At 50.4% G+C, this 24,454-nt stretch overlaps 3 protein-coding genes, 2 long non-coding RNA genes and 1 other non-coding gene across 16 annotated transcripts; 4 read left to right on the top strand and 2 right to left on the bottom strand.

The window, feature by feature from the left end:
* Positions 1-117: 117 nt before the first annotated feature.
* Positions 118-1,593, bottom strand: LOC118286798. Of its 2 annotated transcripts, none has more exons than XR_004785492.2 (2): positions 1,399-1,593; positions 118-1,252 (listed from the first exon to the last, which is right to left on the bottom strand). It is a non-coding gene; the product is annotated as an uncharacterized LOC118286798 (long non-coding RNA). The 2 variants fall into 2 exon arrangements; XR_004785491.2 differs by having other exon boundaries at positions 1,443-1,593.
* On the top strand, positions 762-4,263 carry zgc:109986 (uncharacterized protein LOC553566 homolog). Of its 2 annotated transcripts, XR_007029782.1 has the most exons (9): positions 762-1,121; positions 1,473-1,594; positions 1,730-1,868; positions 2,000-2,121; positions 2,351-2,461; positions 2,635-2,741; positions 3,000-3,090; positions 3,234-3,428; positions 4,023-4,263. XR_007029782.1 is itself a non-coding variant. In XM_035611487.2 (8 exons), the coding sequence occupies exons 1-8, from the start codon at positions 1,025-1,027 to the stop codon at positions 3,348-3,350; spliced, it is 906 nt and encodes a 301-aa protein (XP_035467380.2). In that variant the 5' UTR covers positions 762-1,024; the 3' UTR covers positions 3,351-3,564. The 2 variants fall into 2 exon arrangements, 1 of the variants encoding a protein (XP_035467380.2); XM_035611487.2 differs by lacking the exon at positions 4,023-4,263 and having other exon boundaries at positions 3,234-3,564.
* On the bottom strand, positions 3,192-7,250 carry LOC118286796. Its single transcript, XR_004785489.2, has 3 exons — positions 7,093-7,250; positions 4,319-4,509; positions 3,192-3,441 (listed from the first exon to the last, which is right to left on the bottom strand). It is a non-coding gene; the product is annotated as an uncharacterized LOC118286796 (long non-coding RNA).
* On the top strand, positions 4,434-18,322 carry baz1a (bromodomain adjacent to zinc finger domain, 1A). Of its 8 annotated transcripts, none has more exons than XM_047327298.1 (31): positions 4,434-4,559; positions 5,145-5,348; positions 5,668-5,811; positions 7,014-7,292; positions 7,429-7,584; positions 7,708-7,809; positions 8,223-8,310; positions 8,396-8,518; positions 8,661-8,882; positions 8,987-9,082; positions 9,220-9,358; positions 9,595-9,726; positions 9,831-10,151; positions 10,236-10,401; positions 12,372-12,464; positions 12,581-12,633; positions 12,751-12,845; positions 12,940-13,178; positions 13,250-13,470; positions 13,592-13,722; positions 13,795-13,937; positions 14,104-14,252; positions 14,359-14,430; positions 14,556-14,638; positions 14,723-14,887; positions 15,006-15,250; positions 15,333-15,461; positions 15,549-15,736; positions 15,956-16,143; positions 16,223-16,310; positions 16,946-18,322. In XM_047327298.1, exons 3-31 carry the CDS (start codon positions 5,699-5,701, stop codon positions 17,119-17,121), a joined length of 4,395 nt encoding a protein of 1,464 aa, XP_047183254.1. In that variant the 5' UTR covers positions 4,434-4,559; positions 5,145-5,348; positions 5,668-5,698; the 3' UTR covers positions 17,122-18,322. The 8 variants fall into 8 exon arrangements, with proteins under 8 accessions (XP_047183254.1, XP_047183253.1, XP_047183252.1 ...); XM_047327297.1 differs by having other exon boundaries at positions 7,705-7,809; XM_047327296.1 differs by having other exon boundaries at positions 7,429-7,599.
* A 402-nt stretch (positions 18,323-18,724) lies between these two features.
* Positions 18,725-23,154, top strand: cfl2 (cofilin 2 (muscle)). 2 transcript variants are annotated; one of them, XM_035611491.2, is made up of 4 exons: positions 18,725-18,828; positions 21,066-21,373; positions 21,819-21,895; positions 22,103-23,154. In XM_035611491.2, exons 1-4 carry the CDS (start codon positions 18,826-18,828, stop codon positions 22,213-22,215), a joined length of 501 nt encoding a protein of 166 aa, XP_035467384.1. In that variant the 5' UTR covers positions 18,725-18,825; the 3' UTR covers positions 22,216-23,154. The 2 variants fall into 2 exon arrangements, with proteins under 2 accessions (XP_035467384.1, XP_035467385.1); XM_035611492.2 differs by lacking the exon at positions 18,725-18,828 and adding an exon at positions 19,494-20,313.
* On the top strand, positions 21,540-21,625 carry LOC118286873. The gene has a single exon (XR_004785542.1). It is a non-coding gene; the product is annotated as a small nucleolar RNA SNORD53/SNORD92 (small nucleolar RNA).
* Positions 23,155-24,454: the final 1,300 nt, after the last annotated feature.

The raw sequence follows: 24,454 nt of genomic DNA, 5'->3' as shown, positions 1-24,454 counted from the left end.
ATATACATATGGAACCTTTATTGTCATTGAAGAGCTGTGCAACAAAATGTAAGCGCGACTCCCTCTGGTGGTAAAAGAAGGAATAGAAATTAGGATAAATACAAGATAAACACGATCGACACAACTCACACACACACATTTAATAAATAGACTGTTGACAGCAGATATATACATGTTATTAATACACTCGCTGTGATGTTACAAAGTGTCAAGAATGTAATAATTTGAACCAAACTTCTGCTTCAGTTCTTTGCTTTCACACCACAACGACCTCATGATTTCTCTTCACTAAAGTCAACAGAAGAAAAAACATTTGGGGGAAACATTAATAAACCGAATTCAAGAGCAACTCGCTCTGATTCAGAGGAGCTTTTCGTTTCTCGTTTGTCTTTGTATTTTCTCAGTAAACCTGCGCAGTTTCACAAACCAGCGCTTTTCTGAGCGGAATTCACTGTCGGCTAAAAAAACCTTCACCCACAGCCGCCGACAGACGGCGAGATCTGTAGCATTGAAGCTAACACGAGACCCCGCTAAGATCTGCGCCGAATTAGCGCAACATTCAGATTTACAGTAAAAAATACAGCGATAAGATTAAAGTGTGGAGGTTTTCTGAACCACAGCGAGCTGCTCCTCAAGTCGGCGTAAAAAACACTCGGCAAAACAAATCTAGTTCTGTCTGTGACACGTCGTCTTGTCCCAGCTGTTCAACTGTGTTGTTGTTGTTCAGTGTTTCTGGGCGGGAACGCGTCTGTTAAGGTCGTCTGAACAGTCGCAAGGACAAATCAATGCCATTTTAAATCTAAGCGTCTTGAGTCACTCATTTCCGCGTCTACGTCAGATGTCTGACGTCACTTCACTCTGAGAGGCGACTTGACGTGAAAACCTGTTCGATCGTTGGTTCGATGAAGCTCGTGTTCCCGGTTCCACCTTAACGCGCCGACCGGGTCCTGTGAGCTCCAGAGCGGAGCTGCAGCCGCCTCGTGCAGCCGCTTCTCCCGGTCCCTTCTCCCGGTCCCTCCTCACCATGGACTTCACCGAGGCGAGGTCGGAGCTGAAGCAGCTGCTGAGCAGAGTGGTTCCCGCCGAGCTGCCGAAGCTGCTGCACTGGATCTCACACTCAGGTAAACACGTGCTCAACGGTCAACATCCGGTCCGCGCGAGCGCCTCTCTGATTGTTATGACGTAAAGACTCGACACAGCGGGAGAAGGACACGTTCAACCCGTGGCTGGATGACGTCACGGACGCCTCACACTGACAGAAGAATCAGGAAAAACAAACTGTGTTGAAAGGGTTTAGTTCACCTGCATGTTTCTCCAAAAAGCCCCTCCCCATATCAACAGAAGCCCCTCCCCATATCAACAGAAGCCCCTCCCCATATTCAAGTCACCGTGACTCACATGAATAAAGTCGTGCTTCAGGAAGTGATCGTGTGCGTGATTACCCAGAAGGCCGTGCGTGTGTGCTTCTGCAGACGAGCTGGACGAGCTGCTGCTGGACAACAGGACGGTGACGCTACGCAGCATCGCAGACGACCTGAGAGCCGGTCTGCCCCTGGACGCCATGTTGCCCTCGGAGACCGCCGCCCACCACAAGGTACGACAGTAATACCGCACAGGAGTACATCAGGTATGACTGTCAATACTGCACACGAGTACTTCAGGTACGACAGGAGACTGGATGTTTTAAATAGAAACGCAGTCGTGACGACGACCTCGCCGTGTGCCTCAGATGCAGCAGCAGCCGCGGCCGACGGTTCACGTGGACGGTTTCCTGTACAACGACGAGCAGGTGGACTCTCTGTGTGAGGACGGGACCATGAGCCGGACCTACTGCCTCAGCTGTGGCTCCCACAAGACGGCAGCTCTGGGTGGGAACAACGCATCATCATCGACACCACCGACCTTTGACCTTACAGCACACACACACACGCACACACACACCAGACCCTAATCACTGCTCTCCTCTTCTCTTCCTCTTCTTCTTCTCTTCTTGGTGCAGACTTCATCTCTCACTCCTTCTCGGTGTCGGAGCTTCAGTTTCTGTTCCAAAACGTTCTCCCAGACCTGAGCGGTCGGACGCTGGTGGACGTTGGATCCAGACTGGGAGCTGTGCTGTACGGGGTCAGAGGTCACCCCACATAAACACACACACACACACACACACACACACACACACACATCTTATTGGTTGCAAAAGTGAATTTATTACTGCACTATATGACATCATCTTCTGACCTCTTAGTGATGTCATGATGACGTCATTCCTACTGTTTGATCAGACACTAAAGTGAACATCCGCTACAAATTCTAAAACACAGATTTAATTTGTGTGTGTGCGTGTTGTGTTCAGGGTTACGTGTACAGCTCGGCGTCGCAGCTGCTCGGGCTTGAGCTCAGCGACGACTTCGTCAGGCTGCAGAACAACATGCTGCACAAGTACAGGCTGAACGACCGGGTCCAGGTCGGTGTCGTCACAAACTGCACAAACTTCTGCATGTCGGTTTCACAACTCATCACTGTTATTGTGGTTACTCCGGGTTGTGTTTCAGTTCGTAGACGATGACGCAGATGCCCATGTTCTCTTCTCTTTTGTGATTCACGACTCGACCTGTGCTGATTCGTGTTCTCTCGCAGGTTCTCCAGGCTGACGTCCGCACGCAGGACATTCTGCTGCAGAACGCCGACGTTCTGGTCATGAACAACGTCTTTGAGTACTTCATGGAGCCCAACGAGCAAGTCAAGTGAGGACACACAACACACACTGAAGTACACAAAACAACCACTGACAGGCTTGAGGGCTTTTAATTTGAAATGTGTACAGGAAGTGTTGAGTATCTCAGTGTGTTGCAGTAACTTTAACAGGACAAACGAGGCTTCATACTAAAATATGAACAAAAAAATCAAACAAATACTGTGTGTGTGTGTGTGTGTGTGTGTGTGTGTGTGTGTGTGTGTGTGTGTGCGTGTGTGTGCGCATGCGCGTGTGCGTGCGTGTTCAGAGCCTGGAGGTTCGTCATGCAGAACTTTAAAAAGAGAGGGTCTCTGTTGGTGACTGTTCCCAGTCTTCAGGAGAGTCTGAACGCTCTGCAGGTAAAACTCACACTGACACACACCCAGGGGCCCCAGGGGTCGGGGGGGCCAGAAACCCCGACCCCGGGGGCCACTTCACTTCCCCAGTTTTTTCTATAAAGGCCACATTGGTTTAAAGTCTGTGATGGAGTTTAACTGTCCAGCAGGAGGCGCTGCAGCCCGGTTGGGTGGAGGAGCTTCCTGTGGACTATGACGTCTCTCTGGGCAGAGATACGGACCCCGACGCCCTCAGACAGATCCATCTGTACAGGGTCATGTGACCTGAGACTTGATGTGGATCGCACGAGTCGAGGCTGGTTTCAACTGGTCCCATCGTGGAACTGGACTGGTCTGGTCTGGTCTGGTCTGCAGCTGTAATCAGATCTAAGTGTTTATGAATGAATCTGTTTTCAGGAGGCTGCTGTAACATCTGTGACATCAGGAACGTGAAATGAACAAGTTTCATTATATTTCTATTAAAAGTCCCATATTGTCCCTTTCTGGTGTTTTATTTGAAGGTTTGATGAGCTCTGCAAAGATAGAGGTCAACTTAGGCCTGTCTGATTAATATGTTATGAGCCTCTATTCCGATTGGCAGACTGTTTCCTGAATGACGCACGGCCAGGCAAACCACCTTCGACATTTCACTCCTTGGAGTACCGTTACTTCTTCTTGTGTACCGGACGTCCCACAAGATGCCGGTACTCCTTCAGACGTGGGATGTCTCTCAGTCAAATCATCTTTATTCAATCAAATGAAGCTCTAATATTAATGAGTTTATGTGTAGTTATTTAGTGAGATACACTCTAAACCTTTTTTTAAACCAGAGTGAACACAAAGAGAAAATCCATAATCATATTCTCCATTAATATTTTGATTATTAGCTGTAATGAAACCACAAGTTTGTCTGACCTCAACCTTGTTTTAATGTCAGTGAGAAGAACTACACTACCCACAATCCTCCAGCGTAACATCGACGTCTATGGTTGGAAGAGGTCATTGGCAGTGGTTTATGGGAGGAGGAGTTCCTTCACTCTTTATTATCAGTCTTGTACCTTTGCCCTCTTTCCAATTGTTATTATTTTGCGTGGTAACGAGTCATCTCGAGGTTTATTAATTCGATCCAAGGCGTCATCACCCTGTAGAGTGATGACGCCGGTTTCCCACTGATCTGATTGGTCCGTAGTTGGACCGCTCACTGGCTTTGATCTCTCCTCTCGTATGGAATTAGTTCAGGTGATTACGTCACCTCCTGCCGCTCACTCCTCTGACGACACCGCGGCGCCTCATCCGCCGCGCGGGTTTTCAGCCGCTCTCGTAACGTAATTGGCTGAGGGCGGAGAGAGTGGCGCGAGGGGCGTCCAACCGGCGCTGCGGAAGACAGAGTGGTCCCGCCCACTTACGCGTCCGGCATGGTGCGTTCAGGAACACTCAAATCAACTGTGTGACAGACACAACGAGAACCGGGAGTCAGTGAAGCTGTGACTCGCGTGAGTCTTCTGATTATACAGTTTAATATGCAGTCACCGATCGTATATAAATATATATAAATAATCTGTCAATGATTCCTAAAATGTCAACCTTCATGACAAAGACATGTGTAATTGAGGCTTGATATTTTTAGCTTAACTATGAGCTTTACCAAAAATAACTATACATTTTAAGTACAAATACAACCAAATACAAAGAATTTATAACAAACGTTTATTTGACTTAAAAATGTGAACATATAAATGTATATTTGAAAGGCTCAAATCAGTTGGCCGATAATATCAGTCTGAATATATATTTAAAATATAGATATGTCTGTGAAAGGCTAATATCGGCCGATATGTACAAAATATACATGTTATATACAGACGATGACTCACACTGTCAGAAATGATCTGCTCTGATGATTTTTATTAAAAACACGGGACTCTAGTTGTATCATATCAAAGTGTATATATTTATAATATATAATAATATAAAAATATATGCACATAGAAGGCATACATATATATTTATTTTGATGTATGTAAGTATTTTAATGATTATTTATTATAATATGATATTCAACATCCAACCCCGACCAGGTGTGTGGATTTCTCTCTCACTGGCGAACTAACTAACGGAGACGACAGCTGAAATGTCCCAGCTTCGGGCTCGGTCCGTGAAGTGGATGAAAACTTGGTCAACAAGCCGCTAGTCACAGGAGCTTTCAGTCAGTCCGCGGACTTCTTCTTCTTCTTCTTCTGCACTTTGTGCCGCGGAGTACCTGCTCATCGTTACACAACTCGGTGAGGTGTGTGTGTGTGTGTGTGTGTGTGAGTGTGTGTGTGTCTCGGGATGTTTGGGGCTCGGACCGAGCTGAGCACGTTTCCATGTGGGCAGATTATCTGCGCGTCTAACAAAAGAGCCACGCTCCTCCTCGGGCCCAGAGAACCGTGTGTGTGTGTGTGTGTGTGTGTGTGTGTGTGTGTGTGTGTGTGTCCGTGTGTCTGTGTGTGTCCGTGTGTGTGTGTGTGCGTGTCCTTGTCCGTGTGTGTGTGTGTGTGTGTGTGTCGCCCGCGCGCTTCTCGTCCTTTGTGACCTGCTTCCCTCTCTTTCTCCTCGCAGCCCTCGGCCGGTGGACGCGGAGCTACGAGAGATGCCTCTTCTCCACAGGAGAGCCTTCGTCCGACAGAGACCTCCGGCGGACCTGCGGCCGGACGAGGAGGTCTTTCTCTGTACAATCACCCACGAAGTGTTCAGGACCTACGAGTGAGTCCCGTCCTCCGCCGGGGCAGTTTGACTGACAGTTGGTCCGCTGGCAAACTTCCACAGGAAGAACAAAAGAAAACTTTTCCTCCAATGGAGGGAAAAAGTTAGAGTTCCGCGGGCTCGTGAACGTCTCACGGTGTGACCCTCGGGGGTTCGAACCCCTGGCCCGGGGGTCCGAGGCGGCCCGCTCGGCCCCGGGGGGCAGGTGGAATCACGTTAGCTCCCGCTGCTACATCAGCTAGCTTCGGGAGCTAACGTGGATTAGTGTGTGTGTGTGTGTGTGTGTATGTGTGTTAGCCGTTAGCTCGGTGACGTCATGCCGCTCCTCACCTGTTCAGGTGAACTTTAAAGGAGCAGTTCACAACATGTCATCACCTGAAGGCATCAGAGTGTGTGTTCATGTTATTGATCCTGAGAACCAGTAACTACCAACATGTTGTTATTACAGGTACAAACATGATTGAATGTAATGCACTTTCACTTGGTCGCCTCTTGATGGCATAAAAAACTTAAAACATAAAAAAAAACATAAAAATCACTGTTGTTATGGTTACGCCTTAGTGTGGGACAGAAACTGTCGCTCACACTTCCTGTCAGTAACAGATCCGCCTCGTCGCTGTTCCTCCTTCAGAGGAGCCTCCGTCACTGCGTTCCATTATTCCCTTGCAAGTCGCGTTGAAGTGTTCCAGTAAAACTTGGAACTCAGAACTACCGACTTCCGAGTGGGAATTACGAGGTGGTTAAAAAAAGTCATTACCTCGACTTCCGGGGTTCGGAGGTCCGAGATCCGAGGGTATAATGGAACACAGCGAATGCAGTGGAGACCATCTACTTCCTGTTTACACCTAAGTGGTCATGTGACGTTCACACCGGACGTGATGCTAATTTTCCCGTTGCTTTGCTAACAAGAGTTCGGTCGCAAGAAATTGCGTCATTCATGCGAATATTTGCCCGTTCTTCTTCCTTCCACTTTCTCCGACAAACCTCATCTGAACACAAACACACAGCAACAGTAGTGATCCTCCATTAATGATACATTGACAGAGAGAGGAGCTCAATGCTCATTCAAATATTTTGAACAAATCATTGTGTCCGACGTTAGTGTGGACAAAGTGTTGACCTGTGAGACTGAACGTGAAGCTCATACATTAAAAACTAAGTCTCTTTCTGACCCTGGAGTAACTCTTCCTCCTCCTCCTCAGTGAGTTCTTCGAGAGGACCATCCTGTGCAACAGTCTGGTGTGGAGCTGCGCCCTTACGGGTCGAGCTGGCCTGACCTACCTGGAGGCGGTGGAGAGCGAGCGGCGGGCGAAGCACAGTCTGCAGAACTTCCCTCAGTCCCTGGTGGTGCCTCTGCTCCACCTGGTGGCCCTGAGCCGACACTGCAGGCTGACGGAGCTCTGCGACGAGGTCCACGCCTTCGTCAAAGACCGATTCTTCCCGGGGGAGAGCGTGGACGTGATGGGACCCAACGGAGCCAGGTACTGTCGCATCATCACACCTGTGCTGTCTGACGTCCTGTCGTCAGTGTTTAGAATTCATGTTAAAACACCAGTGTGATACCTCTCTGACAGTGTGATATCACTTCCTGATAAAACTGACAACTGTGTGTTGCAGACACGTGTGTGAGATCCTGCAGGTTCAATCTGCTCATTCCAGCGCTAACGGTGTGCCGAATGCTAACGGCCGCCCCAAGTCGGGCGACGCCATAGTCATCACCGACAGTGATGATGAGAGCAACGCCTTCCAGAGTCCCAAGGCACAGGTCAACGGGTCAGTAGGTCCAAGGTGAAGGGGGTCAGAAGGTCAAAGGTCTATGGGATTGTTAGGTCAGAGGGTGAAGGTGAAGAAAAAGTTCCTGAGTGTGTGTGTGTGTGTGTGTGTGTGTGTCAGCAGGAGGAAGAAGAAGCCTCTGAGTCCGTCAGTGTTTAAATACACAGTGAGGATGATGAAAGACGAACACAGTGACACGTTCACTGTGAAGGCCAATCAGATCAGGTGAGACCGTGTGACATCACCCTTCCTATCGGATTAATAACACGAGTTAGAACATTGATTCTTTTTGCAGCGGACACTCGAGGCTTCATCTTGCTGTAGCTCGTGGCTACATCATCGCACTGTTTCTATATTCAGAAATACTTATGATCAATATGTTTTGTGTTCATTCAGCTTTAGTTTAATCTATAACACAGTTTGAGGTTTTTTAATAATTATAGTTAATTAACTCACAGAACCTTTGATCTGAGGCTGTACAGACTTTAGAGACATGAAGCCTTTGAAGATTCTCCAGGTAATGACATCACAGGAAGTGGAGGAAGGTTTCTACAGCAGAGGTCAAAGGTCAAAGGGTCAAAGGGCTCAGCATGAGGACGGTTGACTCTGTGAGGTGTGACAGACGTTTGTGTCTCCAGTCGCAGGAAGACGACTCTGTCCAGAGAGAAGCTGAAGCTGCTGCTAAAACAACACTGTGAACCTCAGAACGGGACCATCGTCCTCAAGGTGAGAGGCCACATCTACCCACAATGCGACAGTAACAACATGTAGTCGTCCCGGCTTCATGATCATGTGTGTGTGTCTGTGTCAGTCCTCCACAGTGACGAAGTACAGACTCGCTGAACAAACCTTCTCTCAGTTCTTCCCCGATGAACCCCCCCTGTTCCCCTTCAGCCCAGCCTCTAAAGGTGGGGGGCGTGGCTCGTCTGGACAGGTGAGTGACAGTCGCTGATCGACTTTATATACAGCCAGTGATTGTCTTTATATACGGTCACTGATCGTCTTCATATACAGTCACCGTATATAAATATATGTGTGTAAGTGTCACATGTCAGACTGAAGCGTGGTGCTTTCAGGCGGCGCAGGAGAAGCGGAAGCTGCTGCAGCAGAGGGAGGAGATGGCAGCGGCGGCTCAGGACCGAGCGCGGCTGAAGAAGGAGAAGGAGGAGGCGCAGGAGGCCAAGAGGAGGGAGAGGGGGGACAAGGAGAAGATGAAGGAGGAGCAGAGGAGGAGGTTTGAGGAGGAGAAGCAGAGGAGGAGGGAGGAGAAGGAGAGCAGGAAGCTGGAGAGAGAGAGGGTGAGTTCAATGACCTGCTCCGTCTGCATGTTCACACGGAGTCTGAGCGTCGACGTGACGACAGACAGAGTCTGAGTGTTACCTTGACGACTCTCCATCCACAGGAGCGAGAGAAGTTGAAGGAGGAGAAGAAGAAATACGCCGAGCGACTGAAGCTGTGGAACAAACCCCGAGAGGACATGGAGTGTGAGGACCTGAAGGTCAGTAATCGCACCGCCGCTCAAACATATTTAAACATCGATGTGAACTTATTGAATATCAAGTGTGAATCCAGACCATCGTGTCTGTGAGTGTTCTCCGCTCCTCAAACTGGAACCTCGACTGTCGGTTCTTCCAGGAGCTTCCCAGTCCGGTCCCGGTGAGAACCCGTCTTCCGTCGGATCTGTTCGGAGATGCTCTGATGGTTCTGGAGTTCCTGCGAGCCTTCGGCGAAGCCTTTGACCTGAAGGACGAGTTCCCCGATGGAATCTCCCTCGGTGAGAACATCTGTGGTTCTGTGCAGGGTTCTGTTGTCACTGGTTCTGGTTCCTCTGTCATTTACAGGACATTTTGACAGATCCAGTAGAGACTCTGTTAACTGTTATAGTTCTGAGAGAATGAAATCAAGGTTCTTCTGCTTCTGCCTGTGTGTCGGGTTTTACAGATGTTCTTGAGGGTTTCTTGTGCTTCTTCCATTACGTGTTCTAGCAGAGGTTCTGTTGTGTGTCCACAGAGGTTCTAGAAGAGGCTCTGGTGGGTTCTGATCCTGAAGGTCCTCTGTGTGAGCTGCTCTTCTTCTTCCTGTCGGCCATCTTTCAGGCTCTGGACGAGGAACAGGAGGAGGTGAAGACAGATCAGACAGAAGGTCAGACACACAGAAACACAGACACACACAGAAACACAGACACACACACACACACTCTCACTCAGTGTATGTGTATGTTGTGTACATGTTGTGTGTATGTGCAGATCTGTCGGAGGCCCTGGACGACGACTGTGATCCCACGCAGTCGGCTCTGAGCGCCATCGCCTCATTGGCTGCATCGTGGCCTCAGCTGCATCAGGGCTGCGGTCTGAAGCGGCTCGACCTCGACAGCTGCACGCTGTCCGAGATCCTGCGGCTGCACATCCTGGCTTCCGGCGCCCACTGTAACCACGGCAACGCCAAGCTGCGCTACCAGAAGCAGGGCGGCTTCACGCCGATGGACGACCCGTGTGTTGAGCTGCGATTGGCCGAGCCGGCACTGCTGAAGAGGTTGTCGTGCACGGCAGTGTACGACCTGACGCCAGGTCAGCCACCAATAGTTTATCGTCAGTCGTTTATCAGTCGTTGATCAGTCGTTGATCAGTCGTTGATCAGTCGTTGTTGTGCAGGGGAGAAGCTGAGGCTGCTGCAGGCTCTAGTGGGGAAGCTGCTGACGTTGGCGTCCAGCAGAGATCTGATAGAAGACTGTGTCGAGGAGCAACGAGCCGCCAGACAGGAACTGAGAGAGACGAGAGCTGAACAACACCGACGAGACCGAGAGGAGGCCGCACACAGGTACACAACTAACACACACAGGTACACAACTAACACACACAGGTTCACAACTAACACACACAGGTTCACAACTAACACACACAGGTTCACAACTAACACACACAGGTTCACAACTAACACACACAGGTACACAACCACTACACACAGGTACACAACCACTACACACAGGTACACAACTAGCACACAGGTACACAACTAGCACACAGGTACACAACTAACACACACAGGTACACAACTAACACACACAGGTTCACAACTAACACACACAGGTTCACAACTAACACACACAGGTTCACAACTAACACACACAGGTACACAACCACTACACACAGGTACACAACCACTACACACAGGTACACAACTAGCACACACAGGTACACAACTAACACAACAGGTTCACAACCACTACACACAGGTTCACAACCACTACACACAGGTACACAACTAACACACACAGGTACACAACTAACACACACAGGTACACAACCACTACACACAGGTACACAACCACTAGACACAGGTACACAACCACTAGACACAGGTACACAACTAACACACACAGGTACACAACTAGTACACACAGGTACACAACTAACACACACAGGTTCACACCACTACACACAGGTACACAACCACTACACACAAGTACACAACTAACACACACAGGTGCACAACTAACACACACAGGTTCACAACTAACACACATAGGTTCACAACTAACACACACAGATTCACAACTAACGAACACAGGTACACAACCACTACACACAACTAACACACATACGTTCACAACTAACACACAGGTTCACAACCACTACACACAGGTTCACAACTAACACACAGGTTCACAACCACTACACACAGGTACACAACTAACACACACAGGTACACAACTAACACACACAGGTACACAACCACTACACACAGGTTCACAACTAACACACACAGGTACACAACCACTACACACAGGTTCACAACTAACACACACAGGTACACAACCACTACACACAGGTTCACAACTAACACACACAGGTTCACAACTAACACACACAGGTTCACAACTAACACACACAGGTTCACAACTAACACACACAGGTACACAACTAACACACACAGGTACACAACCACTACACACAGGTTCACAACTAACACACACAGGTACACAACCACTACACACAGGTTCACAACCACTACACACAGGTTCACAACTAACACACACAGGTACACAACCACTACACACAGGTTCACAACTAACACACACAGGTACACAACCACTACACACAGGTTCACAACCACTACACACAGGTTCACAACTAACACACACAGGTACACAACCACTACACACAGGTTCACAACCACTACACACAGGTTCACAACCACTACACACAGGTTCACAACCACTACACACAGGTACACAACCACTACACACAGGTTCACAACCACTACACACAGGTTCACAACCACTACACACAGGTTCACAACCACTACACACCGGTACACAACCACTACACACAGGTTCACAACCACTACACACAGGTACACCACTACACAGGTACACAACTAGCACACACAGGTACACAACTAGCACACACAGGTTCACAACTAACACACACAGGTACACAACTAACACACACAGGTTCACAACCACTACACACAGGTACGCAACTAACACACACAACTAGCACACACAGGTACACAACCACTACACATGACCACTACACACAGTTACAGAACTACTGCACACAGGTACACTACTACTACACACAACTAACACAGATACAAAACTACTGCACACAGGTTCACTACTACTACACACAACTAACACACAGGTACACAACTACTACACACAACTAACACACTGATACAAAACTACTGCACATAGGTACACTACTACTACACACAACTAACACACAGTTACACAACTAGTTCACACAACTAACACACGCTGGGCCCCCCCCCCCCCCCCCCAGGGTCCGTGTCCGTAGAGAGGAGAAGCTCCGGGAACAAGAGCAGAGGCTGAAGGAGAAGGAGGAGAAACTGAAGGGACGAGTCCAGAGGCTCAGGTGAGAGTTAGTGTGTTCTACACACACACACTGTACATACACTAGTTAATTTTCTAGTTTGTCTCATGAAGTTCAGTGTGTGATTGTTGTTGTTGTTGTTGTTGTTGTTGTTAAAGTGAGACTCCTTCATCACGACACACTGAGGAAGACGAGCAGATGAAGACTGAAGGTACAAACACTCCTCTCCTCTTCCCAGTCACCGTCTCACTCTCTGTCTCACTCTCTCTCTGTCTGTCTCACTGTCTGTCTGTCTCACTCTCTCTCTGTCTGTCTGTCTCTCCTTCAGCGAAAGACGACCAGAGAGACCGACCCCAGACGACCTCTGACCCCTGCCCCCCCAGCAGCCTGAGCACAGAGGAGATGGAGGTGGAGCAGGAGAAGGTCAGAGACACGGATCACATGTTAGAACATGGAGCGGGGGGAGGAGCCTGTTCACTGTGTGTGGTTTGACCATCCCCTTCGTCCCGTCTCGCAGGTTCAAGAGCTGCAGGAGCGGATCCATAAGGCGGCGGCCTGCACCTGCCTACTGCCTCTGGGCCGGGACCGGCTGTACCGCCGATACTGGCTCCTCCCCTCTGCCGCCGCTCTGTTTGTGGAGGACGACGCCTTCGGCCTGACAGAGGACATGCTGGAGCCAAGCCCAAAACCTGCGCAGGACGCCACAACCATGATGGAAGACGAGGCGGTTGTGAAGGAGGAGCCTGCTGAGGGAAGGTGGGTCACACAGTCCGGTTTGTGATAAACACTGAGTCCTCGGATCTCAACCAAACCTTCCTCCTGTACAGCACCGGTTCAAGCCCCGCCCCCCTCCACACCTGCAGCCCACCCGTCGCCCGTCCCAACCAATGGTCTTTCTACAGCTCGGTGGAGGAGGTGGATCAGCTGATCGAGGCTCTGAACCCTCGAGGTCACAGAGAGAGTGGCCTGAAAGAGGCGCTGCTGCAGGAGAGAGACAGACTCACACAGCTGCTACACACCTGTGACAGGAGCAAGTTCACACACACAGGTAACACGCACAAACACACACACAGGTAACACACACACACACACACACAGGTAACACACACACAAACAGGTAACACACATACGTACACACCTGTCATCGCACACCTATCCTGTTTGTCCAGATGATCCCGAGTCGTCCAGATCTGTCCCAGAATGCACTGCTGCAGCTGAGACTCTGATGGAAGTCCGACTGAGAGACCTGCTGCTGGACATCGAGGACCGCATCCACCAGGGAACTCTGGGAACTCTGAAGGTACGCACATACCTGCAGAGGATCCACCCCCAGCCGGTGACCTGGGACTCACCTGTCTCACTCTCTGTCCAGGTGATGGACAGACAGGTGTGGCGCTCGGCACTGGAAGCTGGAAACTACGAGCTGCTGAGTTCTGAAGGCCGCGAGAACGGAGGGATGAACGGACGAGTGGAGGCCGGGGATCCGGTCAGCAGCCAGCTGAGAGCCAGAGACCGGTACACACACACACACACACACACACACACACATCTACCATCACACAAAATGAAAAAGCTCTTAAGTATCTTTGTGATGAAAGTCTCCAGGACCAACTTCCTGCTTCCTGTCGCTGTTTGTGTGTGTTGTATTTGTCCTGTGTAAAATGTGTGTGTTGTTCGTCAGACTCCAGGAGCTGAAGTCGGACGGCGCGGCGTGTGGGACCAGCGGCAGCGGGACACCTCAGGTCGTCAGCAGCTGCGTCCGGATCCTGGCTCAGGCCCTCGCTCACATCGAGCAGGGCATCGAGAGACGCTTCCTCAAAGCTCCGCTGGGTGAGTGTGTGGTGACGGGGCGGGGCCTAAACAGACGCCCCCTGGTGTCTGTACCACCACCACCACCACACAGGATAACATGTCAATCAACTGCTGCCCCCTACAGGTGAGGATGACCCAAAGAAAGACCAGAAGACGAAGAAGAGCAAGAAGAAGGACGAGGACCAGGCCAGTGACGGTACGACTGATCGTCTGATCGTCATCAACGTGTAGAAACTAATAAAGTTTATATTGTATTAAAGATATCGACCATCTACTGTTGTTAAAAACATGAGTGTAAACCACACGCGCACCCCCCCCCAGACGGCAGTGACGGTGGTCGGGTGATGAAGACGGTGTTGGAGCGATGGAGAGAGTCTCTACAGTCGTGTTCCAGTCTGTCTCAGGTCAGTGTGAACGCTCCACTCCGATTGGCTGTCAGATGTCTCTGGGCGGTGGGATGATTTATGAGTGTGTGTGTATGTGTTCAGGTGTTCGTCCACCTGTCCAGTCTGGAGCGGAGTGTCCTCTGGTCTCGCTCCGTCCTCAACGCTCGCTGTCGCATCTGCAGACGCAAAGGCGATGCCGACAACATGCTACTGTGTGACGGCTGTGACCGGGGTCACCACACCCACTGCCTGAGGCCCCGCCTCAAGGTAAGCCCCTCCCACCCCCCAGTGGGACGAAGCTCCGTTTCTTACAGCTGAGTACAGTGACATTAAACGACCACCAGGAGATGCGCTACAATACAACCTGTGGGTTTCTGTTTGTCAGTCGGTTCCGGAGGGCGACTGGTTCTGTCCAGACTGTCGACCCAAACAGAGGTCCAGCCGTGTCCCGTCCCGTCAGCGCTCCTCCATCGACGACGAGGAGGAGGAGGAAGAAGAGAAGGATGACCAGGAGGAAGAGGAGGAGGAGGAGGAAGAGACAGAGGAGTCAGAAGAGGAGGAGTCAGAAGAGGAGGAGGAGGAGGAGGAGGAGGAAGAGGAGGAGGAGGAAGAGGAAGAAGTCGCAGTGAGGTGAGTGAAAATATATTAAAAAATCTGATCAGTCACTTCACACAGATCGGTCTTGAGCAGCAGCTGCTTCTCTGCTCCGCAGCACCAAGAAGCATCAGGCCCTGCTCCCTAAAGGCAAGAACGAACAGACCACTCCCCCTAAAGGCAAGAACCAACAGATCACGCCCAAAAGCAACGCTGTCTCAGGAGGGAAAACCTCGTCAGCCTCCAAGTGAGTAACTGTTGTGGCCCGATCCCAGTTCACTGAAACACGTTACTCCACTTCACTGATTCAACTTCCTGTTTGTTTCCATCTCAGGTCCTCAGGTAAAAAGGCCATGCCCCCTCCGTCAAAGTCCAACGTGGCTTCCGGCAGCAGAGCTGCACCGCCGCGCTCCGCCGGGAGTCGGAGCAGTGCCCGTCTGAGCCACGAGATCCTGGCACCACCGAGCGGCAGCACAAAGACCTCACCTGGTCAGAGCGAGGGCCGCAAGAGGGCAGTGACAGGTAACAACCAATCAGCACACTGTGAACGCCTGCAGGCCAGTCGCAGGGCTCGACACTCACGTTTTGCCTTCAGCGCTGGTCGTCGAGTCTTGACTGATTAAAAAACTATCAGAGAAGAGAACGTGGGCGTCTGCGTCATTACAAACAAACTGCTGCCTGATAAACACCTAAACCAGGAAACGTCAGTAGTGACCTCTCTGCTCTGCTCCTCCCCCCCAGACGCCACACCGCCTCCAAAACCCTCCCGCCCTGTCCTCTCCCCCGCTGCCGCCTCCTCCTCCAGCAGCAGACGCTCCTCTGGGAGGAACCACGGCGTCCACGAGCTGTCGGCCTGTGAGCAGCTGACTGTGGAGCTGGTCAGACATGAAGACAGCTGGCCCTTCATGAAGCTGGTGTCCAGGACTCAGGTGCTCGCTCACTCACTCACTCACTCACTCACTCACGTGTCTGTAACTCACCTGTCCGTCTCTCTCCACTTGTCTGCAGGTGCCTGACTACTATGACATCATCAAGAAGCCGATCGCCCTGAGCACCATCAGAGAGAGAGTCAACAACTGTGAATATCAGACAGCAGGTAGAACACACACACACATACACACACACACACACTTTTCTTTAAAGTTAAAGAGAACTTGCGGAAGTGACCCTGTGACTCCTCCCCTCTGAGTGAACCTGCAGACGCACACGAGCGAAACAAACCTCCTCCCTGCAGCTCATTTATCTGAGGGACGACTCACAAAGTCAGAGACAAACGAGTCGTCTCCTCGGTGTTTACAGACGCACGTGATCCATAACAAACTTTTTGTTTAAAAAAAATTTAAAATCATTTTGATGGCTCATGAACCTTCGACGGCGTCTCAGCTCGATGTAGCGTGTCACACGTGACCAACAACCAGAGGCTAGGTTAGCAGCTCCCTGGGTAATAGAGGAGAGGAGGAACTGAAGAAGACGATGTCGTAGGAAAAGAGAGAGGGAGCGAGCGAGATAATAGAAGTGAAGGAGACGACGACAATGTGACAGAGTTAACTTCCTGTCAGCCGTGACCTCATCACTATTGCGCGACCTGAAACCACTGAATCCTCAATGATGTCAGCGAGGTCGTATGACACTGACCTGCGGAATAAGAGTTTACAACGGTCTAGTGATGAGTGCCTCCTGCCTGCAGGGGGAGCCACAGTGTGACGTGACTGACTGGTTGTTTGTGTCCAGGTGAGTTTGTGTGCGACGTGGAGCTGATGTTCTCCAACTGTCTCCAGTACAACCCCCGACACACCAACGAGGCGAAGGCCGGACTCCGCCTGCAGCACTTCTTCCACTCGGAGCTCGACCGCCTGGGCCTGTCGGAGCGAGGCCCCGCCCCCCCCGCCAAACGCTCCCGACACTGAAACACACATACACACACACACACCTCTGACCTCACTGTGCCGTCCACTCTGCTGCGTTCTGATAGGAGGTGGGCGGGGTTGAGAAGTTGCGATGATTTTCATGATATTATTTGCACCCTCCTGACCTTTGACCCCTGTCGGCCACAGTCGAAAGGTTTTGATTGTAATGACACGACTGGGGTCAAAGGTCACGAAGGAACCAATCGTTGAATTCTCAGGTTCCGGCCAGTTAACTGAGCTCGTTGTGATTGAAGCTTCGCCCCCTCACCTGCCTCACAGCTGTGAGCCACAGATTGTGAATCAAGACGGATGACGCATCTCTTCTTCCCCCTGTTGTACAAACATGACGCTGAAATATCTCAGCTACAGGCGCCGCCATCTTGTGTTGGAGGTCCCGCCCACACGCACTGAAGTGTCCAGGGGGCGGGGCTTAAGAGCTATACTGCGACCAGACACCAGGGGGCGATCCAGGTGATTTGGGAGCTGTCATGTCATCCATCTTCATTCACAGTGTTTTACTATGAGCTGATAAAAACCCACAGATGACCTCCAACCTGCGGATCTGGGTGTGTGCACGGAGGTCATAGACACATTCCTTCACAACCTTTCCCCCAGAAAAGCAAAAAACCACTAAAGAAACTTCAGCTTGGCACTGAAAATAAAAAGCTGAATAATAAAATGAGGCCGTTTGTTTGCTCAGGGACGAATGTTTTGATTTGAGGAGCGAGCGGCTCCACGTGGTCGTCTGCAGAACGTCTCATTAATCAAATTGTCAACTTAACGCTGCCCGCACGTCACTAACACTGGAGGTCGCTTTCAAAATGGCCACAAGCGACTCAAAAGTTAAATTAAAGGAATGAATATTCTATTTTTGTACATTTCTAAATACAGTTTTGTGAACAGCAGGACGTCAGGAGGAAGACGCGGTGCTTTGATTCCAAGTTCACTGACCTTTGACCTGTGTAGACCTGAGCCGCTGTGGATTTTGTAGTTTTTGTATTTTGACATTAGATTGTTTTGTTTTCAGTTGTTTTCCTCTAGTGTGTGTGTGTGTGGGGGGTGGTGGTCACACTGTACAACTACACTGGAGCAGCCCCCCCCTACAATATTTATTTAGTTGCAGTCTGTTTTTCTTTATTTATGACTATGATTATCACCTGTTCGTTGTTCTGATGTAAAAATAAAAACCTTTTTATAAAAACCTGCTGCTCCATGATCTCACACACACAACCATACGTTCGTCGTCATTTATAGAATCAGAAATAATTGACTTCCTGATATCAGCATCCATCCAAAAATATATATATACATGTGTGTGTGCATGTGCATGTATATGCATACTTATATATGCAAACGTGTAAATAGTACCTTTATTGATCCCCCGAGGGGAAATGAAATATCTATAGATATATCTATCACTGTATACATGAACCACCTGTGACGTCACAGTTTCACGTCACTGAACATCAGGAGGAGAAATATTTGCGTCACGATCTGTTTGGATGACTTTGTTGTCGCGAGTCCGTTACCCGTGTGGCCCCTCCCCTCCCCGTGTGGTCCCTCCCCCTCCTCATGTGGCCCCTCCCCTCTCAGTGTGGCCCCTCCCCTCCCCTCGGTCGCTCGGACACATTCCCCGCTGCCTTCAGCCTCCGACTACACCACGATCTGACGCCGAAGCAGCGCGGACGAACCCGGGACAACAACATGGTAAGAACCGAGCGCGGCCGCCGCCCCGGGACCGGGTCGGTGCCCCGGGACCCGCGGCTCCGCAGATCCGTTACGCGGCTCCGCAGATCCGTTACGCGGCTCCGTTACGCGGCTCCGCGGGGCGGGATGTGAGTCAGCATGGCCGCCGCTCCGCGGCCTCGACGCCGAAACCGTTCCTCGGGGTTCTCGGCTCCCAGACTCGGGTCCCGGTCCCGGGCCCGTCCCGGCTCGTTCACGGGCCTCTGAGCCTCTGTGGAGTGATCCTCCCTGTCGGGACCGGGCCGCGCCGGGCCTGTGCCCGGGCCGTGTGGCTCGGGGCGGCCATCTTCTTCAGGCTGTGGTCCCGCCGGGCCGGACGGTCCGCACCCAGCCGGGGGCCCGGGACCCCCGGTCCCTGCCGGTCCCGGTTCAGCCGCTGCAGCGGGTCCGGCAGGTCGGACGTGGACCGGGTGAGTCGGGTCCGAGTCGGACTGCAGAGTCACCGTGTGGAGGCCCGCGGGCCGGAGCCCCTGACGCCCCCTGACCGGCCCCCCCGGGCCGGAGCTCCGAGATGATCGATCAGTGATCAGCTGCAGGTTGTTCACGTGGACTCCATGAATATTGTCCTTTTGGTTTGTTGGACAAATCTGTCTCATGATTTATAGAATCAACGACTAATGATCTTCTGACTGATCAGCTGATCGATCAGTTCATCGTGACGACATCAAAGACCGAATCTGATGTTGTAATTAATATTGAAACAATAATTCTCACTCATTGTTGATCAGCTGATTATTATTCACCTGATTAATTTGTCTTTTAAGTGTTTTGAGTGAAAAGGGCCTACTGTACTGTACAACATCATAATAATCAGAATACACAAGCAGAGTACAGAATACACAACCAGAGTACAGAATACACAGTCTGATTACTCAGTACATGTTATGATTTATTCAGATTGTAGAGTACACCTGCAGTAATTTGATCACTTGATCCACATGACCAAAATTATTTTGTCAAACCTGCAAATATTGATCATTTTTCCTTTCAGATGACTAATGCTATGAGTCATCCTCAGTGTCAGTTGACCGATGGATTACAGTATTGATTATTGATCGATTGATGATTGGTTCTGCTCCAGGTTTGATCTGCTCTCACTCTGTTCCCCGATAATCAGCGGTGACATCATCACTAACAGACTGATCAGTGAGTTGATTCATGGAATCTGACGCTCCGAAACTCCGAACTCATCTGGACAAAACCAAACTTTTAGTTCCGTCATCAGAATCTGTGGCTGATCATTTTTCTTCTGTGGAATCTGACAAAGTGTCTGATGCAGATTAATGATCAGTTATGTCGTTAATGAGCGGCCACCGGTCCCGTCGGAGGATCATCTGAGTTCTGTTAGTCCAACTGGAGTCAGCTGGTCCCTTTTAAAGGAGCAGTCTGTGAAACAGCAGAGTCTCTGGACGACGTCATCAGTGTCACAGCGAGAGAAGGAGTCAGGTGAGGATGACGACGCCGATGAAGAAACAGACGCTGACACTTTTACTGCAAAACAACAAATAGATCAAATATCTGAGATCTATATTTTAGACAGAATCAGTTAGTGAATGTTCAAATGTTCTTGTGAATTATTCTGAGAAATGACATGTTACGGAAAGAAAACAGACACTCCTGACTCCGCCCCTTTGTCCACATCCATGTTCCATCAGACAGACAGACAGAGAGAGAGAGAGACAGACAGACAGACAGAGAGAGAGAGAGAGAGAGATGGACAGAGAGACAGACATACCGAGATGGACAGAGAGACAGACACACAGAGAGAGACATGGACAGAGAGAGAGAGACAGAACCTCCTTGTTTCAGACGCCTGTGGCGGTGCATTCACTGACTCATGGTGACGGTGCGTTCACTGACTCCTCATGGTGGTGGTGCGTTCACCGACTAATGGTGGTGGTGTGTTCACTGACTCCTGGTCGCGGAGCGCTCACTGACTCCTCATGGTGGTGCGTTCACTGACTAATGGTGGTGGTGTGTTCACTGACTCCTGGTCGCGGAGCGCTCACTGACTCCTCATGGTGGTGCGATCACTGACTAATGGTGGTTGACTAATGGTGGTGCTGCGTTCACTGACTGGGTGTCAGCTGTAAAATGCTGCAGGTTCAGCGCACCGATAGCCAATCACAGCGCAGCATAGAACATTTGACAGTTTTTGGTCCGTCCTGAAATGAACCAATGGCGTGTGTCCTCCGCAGGCGTCAGGTGTGACTGTGCACGACGAGGTCATCAGAGTGTTCAACGACATGAAGGTGAGGAAGTCGTCGACCCAGGACGAGGTGAAGAAGAGGAAGAAGGCGGTTCTGTTCTGTCTGAGCGAGGACAAGAAGAAGATCATCGTGGAGGACGGGAAGCAGATCCTGGTGGGAGACATCGGGGAGACGGTGGACGACCCGTACGCCTGCTTCGTCGGGCTCCTCCCCCCCAACGACTGCAGATACGGATTGTACGACGCCACCTACGAGACCAAGGAGTCCAAGAAGGAGGACCTGGTCTTCATCTTCTGGTACGTGTCTCCGGGACCAATCACACGCTCCGATCTTGTCCTCTTGTGTCTGATGTGATCAGTTATTGATCCACATCTCAGGTCCTGTCTGTCTGTCTCACTGTCTGTCTGTCTCTCTCTCTCTGTCTGTGTGTCTCTCTCTGTCTCTCTGTGATTGGCTGGCGGGGAGGAGTGATGATACTGAGAACAGGTTTCGCTCAATGAGCTGATGATGTCATGTGATGTCACGTCTTCTCTTGGCTGTCTGACCAATCCGCTAGCTCGATTCAATATTATATTACTTTCTTTCTTTCATTCTCCAACAAACAAACAGATTTAATACTTTATACATAATATTGTTCTGTTCTGACGGTTCCGACGGTTCTGACGGTTCCGTCTGTTCGGTTCTGTCTGTTCTGACGGTTCCGTCTGTTCTGTTCTAACTGTTCTGTCTGTGGTTCCTCAGGGCTCCAGACGGAGCGTCCTTGAAGAGTAAGATGATCTATGCCAGCTCTAAAGATGCCATCAAAAAGAAGTTTACAGGTGAGTCGTCCAGTTACCTGCTGAGGTCAGAGGTCACTGGTCTCTAAAGATTATTGATTATTGATCACAGATGATTACGTCATGAGGACTTAACCTCTAACCCTGAATGTCTCACTGAGACTCAGCTGTGTGTCCAGGTTATGTGTGGTGCCTTTGTGCGTGGTGCGTTCAGGTGCCGTGTCTCTGACTTAGGCTGTGTCTCCTCAGGTATCAAACACGAGTGGCAGGTGAACGGGCTGGAGGACATCCAGGACCGCGCCACGCTGGCCGAGAAGCTGGGCGGTAACGTGGTGGTGTCTCTGGAGGGCAAACCGCTGTGATGTCACGGTGGCGAGCCGAGCGGAGCCAAGCCAACCGCCGTGCCATCTTGACCGAAGCACCCGCCCCCACCCGAACACCGCCGCTTCACCCAGCAGCTCGCTCTGTCTGTATCCACGTCCTGAAGGAGTTAGAGTCTTTAGGCCTTTGTTCTCTCGTTTTTGTTCTTTTTGCTTCTTTTTTTTTTTCCAACACGGAGATCTCATTAACATAATGATATGCAAACACCTCCCAGTTTGTTGCCAATTGACTTCTGTTCACCTGGCAGAAAAAAAACACTAATTGACCCGCCACCAAACCCAGGACGCTCGTCTCTCTCACAGCCGGAGTTTTTGCCAAAAAGTCCATGTGAAGGAAGCGGCTGCGCGTGTCGGAGACGTCGCCACACGACACGCCGTCACGCGACATGCCGCCAAGCGACGCACAGCCAAGCTCCGCCTCCTGCAGCACACGGGTTTTTACATATGACTTTATTTATTATTGTAAAGTGTTGTTTCTTCTCCAGTATGTTAGAACCAGGCCGACTCGTCGTGACACTATGCACTGAGAAGAGAAGAAGATCATCATCCCCAACACTACAGCTCACTTCTCTGTGATGATGTCACCGCGCTAACGTGATGATGTCACTGCGCTGACGCTCGTTCACCTCGGTTTTCATTCCTGTCGGACTCGGCGTCGTTCTAGCTGTTCGGCCGCCGCCGCTTTATTTTCAGTTTGAATGTAACCGTCACACCACCAGAGTTAGAGTGCACTTTTATTTTGTAAAGAAACACTACAGGAAGCAGATTTGACCCCAGCAGTGAGAGACGACCCCACAGCAGCAGCAGCAACAACAACAACAACAACAACAACAACAACAACATCTGGAGCCTTAAAGGGGAACACGTTGTTTCTGAGATCACAGGAAGCCACTTTGCAATAAAAGCCTGTGGCCGATCTGATGACGCGTCCTCGTCTCTGCTTCCACCAATCACAGAGAGCTGTCGCCCGCAGGTCGTCCACCTGGTGGGAGGAGTCCCGTCCGCAGGACTCCTCCCACCAGGCTCCGACGATCCTCCGAGTGAAAACGCTCTGTGGCACAGAGTCAGCATGAGCTCAGTAGAACCTCAGTAGAACAAACGACATCATTGAGTTCAGTAGAATTCAGTAGATCTGTTCTAACCACTACAGGCTCAGTAGAACCTCTGTACCAGTGTGACTTCAGTAGAACACATTCAGAACCTGTGGAACCTCTTCAGAACCAACAGATCCCAGTTACCACTGTTGGATCCTCTCGATCTTCTCGTTGGAACCTTGATAGAACCAGTACGACCTCAGTAGAACCAGTACCACGCTGATAAAATGAATGATTTCAAAGTGTCCAAATGTCTCTGGTTCTTCGAGCCGACTGTAAATGTGTAAAATGAATAAATGATGCAGACAACGGGATGTAAAGTTCTGTGTTGATCACGGTGGAGGAGGCAGAGTTTGTTCAGTGTCTCAGAGCGACTAAGGTTAGTCTGGATCAACTCCCACATCGCTCCAGATCAGAAGAGGGTTCTGACTGACCTCGGCCCAAACCTCCGTTAGCGGATTCCGTCACTTTTTATTCCACATTCAAAGGAGGAGGGAAGAGTTCAGCTGATGTCATGTCTGATTGGTTCAGACAGCTGCTCTACTGGTCCAGAGTGAGTCCTGAATCGAGCAGCTTCAGGATCTGAATGAGTACAACTGTGAATCTCTGCCCATAAAAGGAGTGAATGTGTGAAACATCCAGAGAGTCCGGTGTGACTCAGACCTGAACCAGGTTTGTGTCCCACTCCGTGTTTAACCCAGTGACTCAGCAGCCGATGTTTCTGCTGCTGAGTCATCAGAGTAGAAAGCTCCGGAGAATCTGATCCCCCCCGCCGCTATTTCTGGACCACACATGCTCCTCGACCCGTCAGCAGCTGCACACTGACACCGTCACACAGCAGCTTCCAGTGGACGAGGAACAGAACCACGTGTCAGGAATGACTAGAACAAGAAAATACTCAGAAGAAGAGGAGATGAGTCAAACTGAAGTCGGAATGAGTAGACAATAAATAATATTTGATATCCAGGGCCGGCCCCTAGGCTGAAGGGAACCAATCGGCTGCTTAGGGCCCATGTGGCCACCAGGGGGCCCCCAAGAGCACTTGAAATGTCCCACAGGGAAAGCTTGATAATGTAATTTGTTTTTTAAAATTATATACATGTTATATTGTTATTTGCAATCAGACA

This window comes from Scophthalmus maximus, chromosome 15, assembly GCF_022379125.1.
Source record: "Scophthalmus maximus strain ysfricsl-2021 chromosome 15, ASM2237912v1, whole genome shotgun sequence".
Taxonomy (NCBI): Eukaryota; Metazoa; Chordata; class Actinopteri; order Pleuronectiformes; family Scophthalmidae; genus Scophthalmus; species Scophthalmus maximus.
Note: the sequence above shows the minus strand (reverse complement) of the source record. Positions and strands in the feature narration are given on the sequence as shown.

Excerpts from the sequence above, each read along its gene's own strand:
- baz1a (XM_047327292.1), top strand. The coding sequence starts at position 5,699 with ATGCCTCTTCTCCACAGGAGAGCCTTCGTCCGACAGAGACCTCCGGCG. Across the intron at positions 8,311-8,395 it reads ACGGGACCATCGTCCTCAAG|TCCTCCACAGTGACGAAGTA; the intron begins GTGAGAGGCCAC and ends TGTCTGTGTCAG. Across the intron at positions 9,727-9,830 it reads GAAGACAGATCAGACAGAAG|ATCTGTCGGAGGCCCTGGAC; the intron begins GTCAGACACACA and ends GTGTATGTGCAG.
- cfl2 (XM_035611491.2), top strand. Across the intron at positions 21,374-21,818 it reads GACCTGGTCTTCATCTTCTG|GGCTCCAGACGGAGCGTCCT; the intron begins GTACGTGTCTCC and ends GTGGTTCCTCAG. Across the intron at positions 21,896-22,102 it reads CATCAAAAAGAAGTTTACAG|GTATCAAACACGAGTGGCAG; the intron begins GTGAGTCGTCCA and ends GTGTCTCCTCAG.
- zgc:109986 (XM_035611487.2), top strand. The coding sequence starts at position 1,025 with ATGGACTTCACCGAGGCGAGGTCGGAGCTGAAGCAGCTGCTGAGCAGA. Across the intron at positions 1,869-1,999 it reads CCACAAGACGGCAGCTCTGG|ACTTCATCTCTCACTCCTTC; the intron begins GTGGGAACAACG and ends TTCTTGGTGCAG. Across the intron at positions 2,742-2,999 it reads GAGCCCAACGAGCAAGTCAA|AGCCTGGAGGTTCGTCATGC; the intron begins GTGAGGACACAC and ends GTGCGTGTTCAG.